We start from the raw sequence: 12,151 nt of genomic DNA, 5'->3' as shown, positions 1-12,151 counted from the left end.
TCATTCCAGAAAAACTTTTAATTTTTGTCATTCATTGACAAGGGCAGAAATATTCAATAAATGTATCATGCTGTCTAATATTTGTAATTATATTACATGAAATTCTGAGGTATGTTGCAAACTTGGTAAGAATTGGTTAACAATAGAATAAAAACATTAGTATTGGCAAGCATATAAACCTCTCTTAAGAGAAATTGCACTATACATGCCTCAGTATCTTTTCCACTCTATAACATCCTGGTAATCAAAGTTGATATGGAAGCTGTTGAAAGCCATTGTTCAGAAATATTTCAAATAGTTTATACAGGTAATCCTCAACTTACAACTGTTCATTTTGTTACAACAGCACTGAAAAAGGGATTTACAAACATTTTTCACACTTACGACCACTGTAGCATCCCCATGTTCATGTGATCAAAATTTAGATGCTTGGCAACTGGCCTGTATTTATAATGGTTGCAGTGTGTCAGGGGCATGTGATCATCTTCTGTGACCTTCTGACAAGCAAAGTCAATAAGGAAGCCAGATTCACTTAACAACTGCAATGATTCACATAACAACTATGGCAACAAAGGTCATAAAATGGAGCAAATTTATTTAATTGTCTTGCTTAGCAATGGAAATTTTGGGCTCAATTGTGGTCGTAAGTCGAGGACTATCTATAACTATGATGTAGAATATGAACATCCATAAAAGGTTTTTTATGACTAGACATAGGGTAGAATAAAATTTAATATCCCATGGCCCATAATATCTGTGGGAGCGCCGATCCTCTGGAACGGGTTGCCCACCGGGCTTAGGACAGCCCCTGACCTCCTCTCCTTTCGCTGCAAACTGAAGACGTGGCTCTTTCATCAAATGGGCTGATCCGTTGGGGGATTTTTACATTGAAATAATTTTAATTATTTTTTAATTGGATTTTAATTTTTATGTAATTTTCAAATTTGTTGAATGTTTTCTTTGTAAGCCGCCCTGAGTCCTTCGGGAGAAGGGCGGCATATTAATTAATTAATTAATTAATTAATCAAATAAATAATATACTAAAAAAAACTAGCTTGCAAAAAAATCTCAAAAAATGTAGAAAAAGCACTTGAATTCACATAAACTGCAGTTTGGATAACAAATGGACATACAATGTTCAACTCCAAGCATCCGTTTCTTATTAACAATGTGAAACTGAGTCTATTTTAAGCTGTATTCTAAGCATGGAAGAATGCTTAGATATTTGCTTGTTGTAATACCTACCCATTCGCTACTCTGTACTATTGATTAATACATTATTTTGAATTCCTACAATTTGGTTATTTAATATATTCCTGCTGCAGTGAAAAATAATAAATTAATGCAACATTTGCTTAAGTTTAAAGAATAACTCCTGTGATCAACTCTCTACAATTATATCTGCTATTATAATCTTTGTACAGTAAAGAACAATAAAAATATTGTAACATCTTGATCCTCAAAGGAAAATACAATGTATGCAGAAATATCCTCACATTCCACAAATTCTAGACAGCGAAAAAAGCTGTCACATACCACTACTACGGTGAAAACCCTAGGCATACAGTAATTGTGATGATCCTAGCAGTATTCCAGAATCAAAACTTTCCAACACAAAATGTGCAAAATCCTTTGATCTCAGTAAGTTTACATCTTGAAAACCTATTAAAGGCTCAAAGCAGAACAAATGCACGTCAGGAAGTATTCTCAGTATTCCAAACACTTTGATTGGGCTGTTGTTTTACAGTTTGTGATCAGCAGCACATTTAGGCTGGATATGATAACATGGAATCAGAGTATTCCTAGGAAAGCAGCTAACAGTTAAGCACAGGACCAGATAAAAGATTGGTACAGGATCCAATCTGGGTCGGTCTAGCAGAGAGAAGTTCCCTGAAGATGGGTTCCAGCATGAGTCCAAAAGCTCAGAAGAGAAAACCTCTGGTCTCAACCAGTAAAATGTTTTTTTTTTTAATTTGATTTATATGCTGCCCTTCTCCGGAGACTCAGGGCGGCTTACAATGCGTTAAGCAATAGCTTTCATACTTTTATATATTTATACAAAGTCATCTTATTGCCCCCATAATCTGGATCCTCATTTTACCTACCTTAGAAAGGATGGAAGGCTGAGTCAACCTTGAGCCTGGTGAGATTTGAACTTGCAGTAATTGCAGGCAGATGTAAGTGGATGTTAATTAGTCTGCTGAGCCACCAGAGCTCTAATGTTGATTGGCATGCATCTATACTGTCTCCATAGTTGTCATTTGTAACATTAAAGTTAAACTTCTGAGGGTAAAATATTGGACTATATGTGTGTGTGGATGACCGTACTCTGTGCATGTTCTTGTCACTTACTGCAACAGTAATGTTATTCATGCAGTCAAGAAACTCCAACAAATCTTTCTTTCCTCTACTTTTCATAATCAGCAACTACCTTTACATGCAAGCAAAAACATCAGCAAAAAGCAGCAATTTGCATTTGCTGGATTTGATCCCTGAAGGCAATTTACCAAAAGAATAAATAAACAAAGCCAGTTACAATCTTACTGAGTAGATGAAGTGAAATGGCTACATAAAGACTAGCCTCTTATCCTTAATTAAATATACCAAGGAACTTTGCAAGAGAGAAAGGAACTACAATGACCTCCAGGCTGCCTGGCATGTTCATCTTAATCTAGATGCCTGTTTATTTTCAGGCCAGGAGCAATAAATGTAAAAAAAAAGATTATTATGTGAATGAAGGCAATCCTGAAAAAGATTATTAATTTATTATATCCCAGTCTTCTTTCAGAAACAAACTGGCTTATATAACACTACCTCCTTCAGTTTTTCTGGCAACCGAAACCTTGTTAGAGTAAGAGTGACTAGCCCAAAGTCATCCAATGAATTTCCATGATTTATGGTGGCTTTGAATCTGGGTCTAACAATTGATCACTACATCATATTGATTCTCAGTTAAACTGATGAGCTTTTCTATCCTGTTGATGTATGAATTAGGATCTCAAGAACAGAAAAGCTGAGGTAAAAGGGAATATGATTCTGATTATAATCTATACTAATTTTTCACCTCTTCTTTCCTTTATTTGATATTGTCAAAAACTGTTTTGAAGGTAATTATCTTGAACCATTATCCTGCAAATTACTGTTCAGAAGTTATCACAGCTTGCTACCCTCAAAACCAATAAACCATACTAGACTTAATGCAATAAATTATTTCTCTGTAAATTAACTGATATAACTGAAATTTCCTGGCCATTTCAGATTTTTAAACTTTTGGTTAAAAATTTCGGCATGCTAACTTTGAAGGAGGGAGCTTTCTAAAAACTGACCAATGGCTACAGGCATTTGCCTTAGAATGGTCCCAACCAAAGTATAATACAGGTAGTCCTCAGTTAAAAATGGTAATTCGGACCAGAATTTCCATCCCTAAGTAATGTGGTAGTAAAGCATGCCATCACACTATAGTGATGGCAGTCCTGCAACATCATTAAGCATAGTATCATGTGGTCACCATTTTGACCTCTTTGTAGCTTCCTCACTGACTTTGTCAGAAGCTAGCAGTGAAGGTCAGAAGTGGTGATGACATGATGCTGTGGCACTGTCATTGAGAGTTGGTTGCCAAGCATCTGAATCGCTATCACGTGACTGCAGGGCTGCTGTGTCAGCCAGAACTTTGAGTAGTTGTAAGTACCATTCATTTAGCGCCATCAAAGGGTCACTGAACAAGTGTTTATTGAAGGAGGATCACCTGTACAACATTTACATGCAGAGATCTGCAGAGTTGCTTCACACATTGATGATTATGTCTGGCATTCAATATGAAAAAAGATGAAAAATACACAAAAATAAAGCAAGGAAAAAGAAAATGGAGAGGGAGCATCAAATGGAAATGCTGCAAATGAATTCAAGCACAGGAACTTAAAAAGATGTTAAGTAAGAGTCTCCAAACAAACTTGTATAGTATCAGTCTAATGAAAATAAACCTGACTGGGATATAGTACTAAGGTAGCATTGACTGCACTTATTGATAATCTGTGGCAGAAGACAGACAGAGGTGATGCATCTATCCTGGCCATCACAATCTCAGTCGTCTTGTATTATCCATCAGGTACAACAGGCACAATGTATGAAATCTGTGGGGCCTATGATGTTTTTAAAAGCTTAAATAAAAATATGGCAAGGAATCAATGACATAAACCTCCACCCAGTGATACTTGTAAATAAAGTCAAATTGATGCTTAAATTGAAAATAATATGTAGGTTATTTTTTCATTAAGTTTTATTCATAAAACAGAGCCATAACTGGCAAATTTAGATTAAATAAACAAGTAAATATAAAATTTATTAGGATATACCGTATTTTTCGGAGTATAAGAATCATTGACCCCCACGGAAAGGGCTCGTAACTTGGGCATCCTCCTGGATTCATGGCTGTCTTTAGAAGAGCACTTGATGGCCGTGACCAGGAGGATTTTTCATCAGGTTCGCCTGATTCGCCAGTTGTGTCCCTTTCTGGATCGGGACTCGTTACGCACAGTCACTCATGCCCTCGTCACCTCTCGTCTGGACTATTGTAATGCTCTCTACATGGGGCTCCCCTTGAGGTGCACCCGGAGGCTCCAACTGGTGCAGAGTGCGGCCGCGCGGGTGGTTATGGGAGCAACATGGAGCTCCCATGTAACACCTCTCCTGCGCGAGCTGCACTGGCTCCCGGTGGTCTTCCGGGTGCGCTTCAAGGTTCTGGTTACCACCTTTAAAGCACTCCATGGCTTAGGACCTGGTTATCTACGGGACCGCCTACTACCACCAACAGCCTCCCACCGACCAGTACGCTCCCACAGAGAAGGGCTCCTCCAGGTGCCGTCGGCCAAACAATGTCGGCTGTCGGCCCCTAGGGGGAGAGCCTTCTCTGTGGGGGCACCGACGATCTGGAATGAGCTCCCCCCAGAGATACGGAGGATCCCGGATCTGCGCACCTTCCGCCGCGAGTTGAAGACGCTTTTATTTCATCAAGCGGGCTTCGCCTAAATCTTCTCCCTTTTAAATGTAAATTTTAAATTTTTAATGTATTTTAAAATTAGGGGTATTTTAAATTATGGGTATTAATTCAGCCAAATTTATTTAATTCATTTTTATTCGATTTTAAATTTTGTATATTTATGTGTTTTATTTCATGGCTGTACACCGCCCTGAGTCCTTCGGGAGTAGGGCGGTATAGAAATTCGATAAATAAATAAATAAATAAAACAAGACTCACCTTTTTCCCCCCTAAAAGGGGGTGAAAATTGAGGTGTGTCTTATACACCGAATGTAGCCCTGCCCACCCACTGGCCCCCACCCTTTGGCCTGTGCCTTGCAGCAGTTACCTCCTTGCAAGCAAACAGCAAGAAAAAACAGTTTCTTTCAGCTTCAGCATAGACTAATTAGCACAAGTTGATTAGATCGGCCTCCCGACTCTCAGCTGATTTGCTCTCAGCTGTTTTGTGCAGAGCTATGCTGCTTGCTGCAAAGAGGTAAATTGCTGGAGCAGATTTTTTTCCTTGTGCTAATCAAGCTATGCTGAAAACGAAACTGAAAGTAAAGCAGGCTGTTTGCTGCAACGAGGCAAAATTAGGCAGAGGGAGATTTCTTTTTCTTCTTTTTCCTCACCAAAAAAGGTAAGTGCAAACAATGGGAAATTTAGGGCAAAAGAGGAGAGTTAAAGATTTTAAACACAAAAGAAAAAAAGGAGAAAGAAAAAGGCAAAAATAAAAATGGGAAGGGAGAAAAAGAAATGAAAGAGAAAAATGTTATACATATTTACAATTGAAATATGAATGGTAGTAAGAAATAAATGAGAAATCATGATTGTAAAAATGAAATGAATAATAATTGGAATATCTGTCTTTGTATTTTTGAAATCTAGACAATGATAAGTTTTTATTTTTTAATTTTTTTTAGAAATATGAATAAGTATAAACTGTAACAATTGAAATACCTTTAATGGTATATGGTGGTGAAAGTAAAAAGGATTAAATTATAGCTTGGATAACAGCTAGAAAATTTTTAAATTTAATTAGGGAAATTGTAATGATTGAAATATTTTTAATTATATATTGTGATGAAAGTAGAAATGATTAAGTTGTGATTTGGTGGATTATATGGGCAAAACTATGTGGGTTATTGGGAGAGATTAAGATGTGAAAATGAGTAACATAAGAGAGGAAAATTATTTGGTTTATTATTATTGGTAAATATAATTGATTTGTAAGAAATTGGATTGCATGGAAATGATTGGAATATTCATGTTCATATTAATATACAAAAAGATAGTTATATAACTAATTGATTTATATTAAAATGTTGAATTTGTATTAAACAATTGTAATATTACATAATTAATCAATGTGAGGATGGATATAAAAACAGATGACAATGGGAAGGGGTATAATATAGAATAGAAGGGAAAAATTGAATTTGACTAAGATTAGAGATGAGGATGAAGGGTAATATTGGTTTTTTTAAAAAAATAGATGAGGAATAAATATAGCAAAAGGCTAATATAGAAATTGTAAATTTAATTGAAATGACTAAACACTGTTTAAATTTGTGAACCAGCCAAATACTCTGTTCAAAGAAAATACATTGTATGTTTGTATGTGTGTTTGTCTAAAAAAAATTTTAAAATTTTTTTTAAAAAAAAACCAAAAAAGGTAGGTGTGTCTTATACTCCGAAAAATACAGTAGTTCTGTCTAAGTCTCTCTGTGTGTGGCGGGTGATAGTCAATATTGTAAATCAAAATCTTCATAGTATGGTGGATAAATCAATTTCATAAACTTAATCCTGTCTGATTGGATTTAATTGGAAATATACATTCTATAAACATAGAATAGGAATAGAAATAATGAAAAATGCAATTTATCTCTTCCAGAAATCATGAACAGGCTCTCCAACTGTATTTCCTCTGTTATCTCTTCTACCCACCAACCTCTGAATTACGGTATTTATAGGTTTTTCTCCGAGGATATTAACAAAACCATTTCTAGTTCTAGAGTATTAAAGTTATAATTTCTATATTTCTTGATTCTTTCATCCTATACTTGTACTGACACTGTACATCTGTGTCAACATACTAGGGTTTTTTTCTAAATCTCTTTGTTATAAAGACTTAAACGAATAAGTAAGTTGGACATAATGGACTAAAGCAGCAAGAGACAGATTGCAATAATTCACACAAAAGCATTACCTTGGGTATAGGCTGCATCGTCAGACCCCATGCTCAGTTTTCGTGCTTCACTAATCCTATCGACATGTGCTAAAACAGGGTCATTAAGGTGTTGAATATTTTCTGTTTCTGCAAAGTGTTCAGGAAGGTTTAGAAGGTTTGTAGGTTCAAAAGTTGGGGACACCACACCTGGTGAAACTGCAGGGGGTTTATTTGGAGAAACAGTAATTTTAAAAGTGTACTTTGTATTAGGCTGAGTAACCACTACTCGAGGAGAAGTGGCAGAAGCATTGTTTCCAATTGTTCTGCTTTTGGGAGGGTGATGGTGAATAAAGGCAGGTCCCATGCTAACTTGACCAGACATATTCCTAGATGTGGCCGTCACTCCTGGATTTGTTGATATGAAGAGTGTGGGCTGATTCCGTACAAGTTGTTCATCACCTGAAGAAGCATTGGCGGAAATGTACACCTTTGGCTGACTTCGTGTAATGATTTCATCAGTATTTGGTGGACTGGCAGCTATGTAAACAGTGGGTTGACTTCTACTTAAAGTCTGGCTGTTGCTGGAAGAGGAATTTGTGGATGAGCGGGGACCTGTAGGACGAAGTTTTGATGAATTGTTTCTTTGTGGTGGTTCAAGTTTTATTTCAATTTGGTTTTTACGAGGTCCTGTTGATATATTTTGGATATTATATTGGCTCTGGGTTGAAGAAGACTGTGAGCCACCAGATGAATGAACTGTGGGTGCTTGAGGAGTTGTAGGAGAACTTATAGGCATATACACATGAGAGGTCTGATGGCCTTGCTGGTTTGACTGAGTTGACTGTTGTGATGAGGTATGTGTCAAGGAACTGGTTGTGGGCATAGTTGACCAGGGGTTTGAATGTGAAGGCTGGTAGTTTTGTTGAGAATGCATAGCACTGAACTGAGACATCCAGGCTGGATTTTGCTGATTCTGCCGAGTTGTACCACTTGGATTTGTGATGTAAGGTCTAATGTAGATAGAATTGCCTTGTGGACTGTTTATTGGAGGTACGCCATGTATGTGCAAAGATGTTGGGGTGTTCCGACCAGGCTGAATATTTGGGGCTAAAGTTACCATAATGGGGTTAAATCTAGGTATTTGCTGAGCGAAACCAGAAGATCCTTTACTGCCCAAGTGAAATCCAAAATGTTGTCCTGAATTGGAAGTACTAGGAGTATTAGATATGCCAAAGAATCCCTGTGGAACTTGGACTGGAGCAGTCTGTGGTTCTGGATGACACAATTCGCTGTTGGACAAGCTGGTCTGAAGGTGTCCATCACTAATACTATGAGTTAAAGTCCTACTTCCATTCATTCTACTTCCTTCTCTTCCATGGAGATTCACATTCTGTGATTGCAAATCCAAATTAAGGGATGTCATGTGATTTCGCAGACTGGAAATGCCAGAATCATCTGAAAAACCAATGTCTCCTTCACCGTAGAGATATTTTGTGCTCTCTTTAGAGAGAACTGCACAACAGGCATCCAAGTTATTATTATTCTGTAACAAATTTAAAAACAGGCATCAGTAGAATTCCTATAGTTTTGTCACAGTTATTTAAGAACTTAACAAAATACAAGCTTTCTGACATGTAAATCTATTTGAAAACAGGCAAGAGGGATAAGAAAGCTCAGAAAAGAAACATTAAAATAATTATCTACCTAAGTTACAGCTAAAGAAAGACCAACTGAAATACTATGGCTTAAAATATTGTACTATCTGTCTTGGGAGTTAATAGTATTGAACTCAATTAGCCTTTTCTAATTAGCTTAAAACAATACTGTATAAAACAATACTGGATTTTTGTTTTGTTTTATTTTTGTATGGGTAATCACATTATTTGAGACTGGGAAAAGGGGTTAATTGTTTCAAACAGTATACAAAATATTGTTTTACAGTCTTAAACTGAATACTTATTGTGGAATACCTATCAGCATACTGGATCCTGTACTATAAGGCAGTGGTCCCCAATCTTTCCGGCATTGCAGACTGGCAGTGGCGGCTGTGGCGGGTGGGTGGGGACAAGAAAGAATGGTTTTGCGCTCACCCACTACTTGCACAAATGAAGTTTCGCATGCACTAGTACTAGGCCGTGGACTGGGGGTTGGGGACCCCTGCAATAATTTATATTTGTAAATTATACAAATATAATTTAACCAAGTGAGAAAAATAAATGCTATAAGAGATCTTTTTAAGAGATCTTTATGAAACATATTAAGTATATATTTTTAGATTTGATATCCAGCAATTTAAAATGAAATACAAAACAAAGCAGAATAAATTAAATAAAATGCAAAGAAAAGAAAAGTAGAACTAAAACTATTAAAAGCATACAAAAATAAAACAAATGATAATATTCGAACTGGAATAGGAAAATGTATACCAAAGAAAATATACATTTAATAAGCCAAAAAAACCTTTAATTTTTAATATCACAATATTAAAATGTCTAGTAACAACATAGCACTGACCTGTAACATGCATCTGGACACAACAACTTCAGGTACCTCAGGAAATTTTTGGCGCAGGTCATTTAAAACCTGAAAATCAATTTGCTGGCTTCCTTGGGCCATTCGTATGTTGCCTGATCAGGATGTTTGTTCAATGTGCAGTTCCAGGCCTTAGTGTGAAATTAAAATCATCTCTTTTGTCCTAGCATTTTCTGTAAGCAAAACAAAAAAACTTAAGCAAATCATCATATGCATTCATTCATTCATTCATTCATTCATTTAGTATACCACCCTTCTCCCAGAAGGGACTCAAGGCGGTGAACAGCCAAAATTAAAAAACATACAAATACAAACTTTAAGATAATTAAAAAGAATTAAATCATTGGCTTCCCAATTTAAAACCCCCAAGTCCATAAAATTTAAAATCCCAATTAAGAGCCATTTGATTACAACATTCTCATTCTCTTAAGAAGATGTTGGATAACTATTTGTCTGAAGTGGTGTAGGGTTTCCTGCCTAAGCAGGGGGTTGGACTAGAAGACCTCCAAGGTCCCTTCCAACTCTGTTATTTTATTCTATTACATTGCAAGCTTTATAATCTATAAAGAACAAAGCAAGTTGCTTAGTCACAACCTCATTTAGCGACTGATTTAGATAGAGATTGTTCTCAATTACAAAGTGATGAAAAAGTAACTTTGCTACCAATGCCTCCATATAGAACAACAAAAACCTTCAGTTTGAACTTATTAAGGTCCGGTCAGTTTCAGACTGCAGCTGACAGAAGGGTTTTAATCAGAATTCAGGCATAGAACTGATCTTGTTAATTTAGGGTTATGCACTTTTTAGAGAAGTGGTTTAGGAAGATATACAGTAGAAAGCTTAAGCAATCTCTCCACCCTATGAGGCGGAACAATGCCCCACAATAGAAAACAAATGGATCAGGCACAGAACACCATATATGGCCTATTTGTTACTTTTCTCTATAAAATATTTCTATTTCTATTACGCGCAGGGCCGGATTTTCCTATAGGCTAACTAGGCTTCAGCCTAGGGCCTCAAGATCAAGAGGGGCCTACATTCAAATTGTTAGCAAAATTAAAATTACACTTTCACTATAGGTGAAAGGGCCTCATAAGTGGAATAGCCTAGGGCCTCTTTTCATCTAAATCCGGCCCTGATTACGCGGCACTAGGGATTCGAACCGCTGAACTGCCGATCTTTCGATTGACAAGCTCAGCATCTTAGCCACTGAGCCACTACGTCCCTTCTTAATGATTACTTAATCATTAATCTCTTAATCCCTTACTTAATGATTACCATAATTCTGGGCTCAATTGTGGTTGTAAGTCAAAGACTACTTTTATTAACAAATTTTATTATGTCTGTGATTAACAAGCCTTCTATGGCAGAAAAATAAGAAATTGTGCTTTCTTTCTAGTGTCAGCCCAACCAGACAACTAGTGCAGTTGAATAGCAGCCAATTGTCCATCTCACCCAGCCATTTTCAGGAGGTTAAGCGGGGCTGAAGCTGGAGCTTTTCTGGAAGGCTTTGAGGGTCTGAAACTACATATTTTATTTGAATTTTATTTGCCTCTCTTTTTGTATTTATCACATTTTTATAATTTATTAGCAAGAAGCTTGTGATTGTGTCATCATACAAATTTTATCAAAAAATAGCAATGTTGTGGTAGTATCGTGAAACTTTGTTTTAATGTTCCTTATGCTTTGATAATATTCACTAAACATTACTATGAAGATCCTATTGAAGCTGATATTATAGTCATAAAATATTTTAGTATAATAAAATTATTCTACACTATTACACTGTTCTTTTGTTGGAGTGCTAACCTTTACCAGAGACATAGTAACAAATGAAGAAGCTTTTTCTACCCAGTATATGCTGGGTAGCAATATAAGAAAACTGTAATAATATTACATGTAATTTAAAAAGAAAATATTTGGAAGTGTTTCATACATTTAATCAACCAACCAACCAACCAACCAGTCTTATTTTCAATATTTGAAAAAAAAAGTAATCAGGGAAAAATTATTTTTTAAAAATGTAGTTTTCCTTCCAAACTTACATATATCTTTGTAGTAGTCTTGATAAAAATTAGTGTAGACAAGTAGATATCAGTTATTATGACAAACTTCTGTTCAAATAAATCAGCAATCTTTAAAACGTATAATCTTCTGCAATTTCAAAAGACAATTTTTCCACTGACCATATATAATAAATACCATGTTTGAGAAACCTTGTTCTAAGGATAACTGCTAAAGTCACCAAAATTAAGAATTCCAAAATACCAATAAAATAATAGTATAAACTATGCAAGCTGCCTTGAGTTGCCATGGGCGAATAGGCGGCAATATAAATTCAATAAATAAATAAATAAATAAATAAACAAACCGGTTTTCAGTTAAGCCATTTTTTGAAAATTAATAAAAATGTTTTTTATATAAGATAAACTTTC

At 35.9% G+C, this 12,151-nt stretch overlaps 1 protein-coding gene across 2 annotated transcripts in view; it reads right to left on the bottom strand.

Moving 5' to 3' along the window:
* Nucleotides 1-12,151, bottom strand: part of TAB2 (TGF-beta activated kinase 1 (MAP3K7) binding protein 2) — a 62,171-nt gene that overhangs the window by 10,653 nt on the left and 39,367 nt on the right. For both annotated transcript variants that reach the window (XM_034418993.3, XM_087887399.1), the window contains exons 2-3: nt 9,699-9,889; nt 7,224-8,727 (exon numbers count right to left, since the gene is read on the bottom strand). In XM_034418993.3, coding sequence (XP_034274884.1) covers nt 7,224-8,727; nt 9,699-9,800 — 1,606 coding nt within the window. In that variant the 5' untranslated portion in view covers nt 9,801-9,889. The remainder of the gene's footprint in view (nt 1-7,223; nt 8,728-9,698; nt 9,890-12,151) is intronic.

Source organism: Pantherophis guttatus, chromosome 1 (assembly GCF_059756535.1).
Source record: "Pantherophis guttatus breed Tessera chromosome 1, ASM5975653v1, whole genome shotgun sequence".
NCBI classification, from domain to species: domain Eukaryota; kingdom Metazoa; phylum Chordata; class Lepidosauria; order Squamata; family Colubridae; genus Pantherophis; species Pantherophis guttatus.
This window is presented reverse-complemented; position numbering and strand designations above follow the sequence as displayed.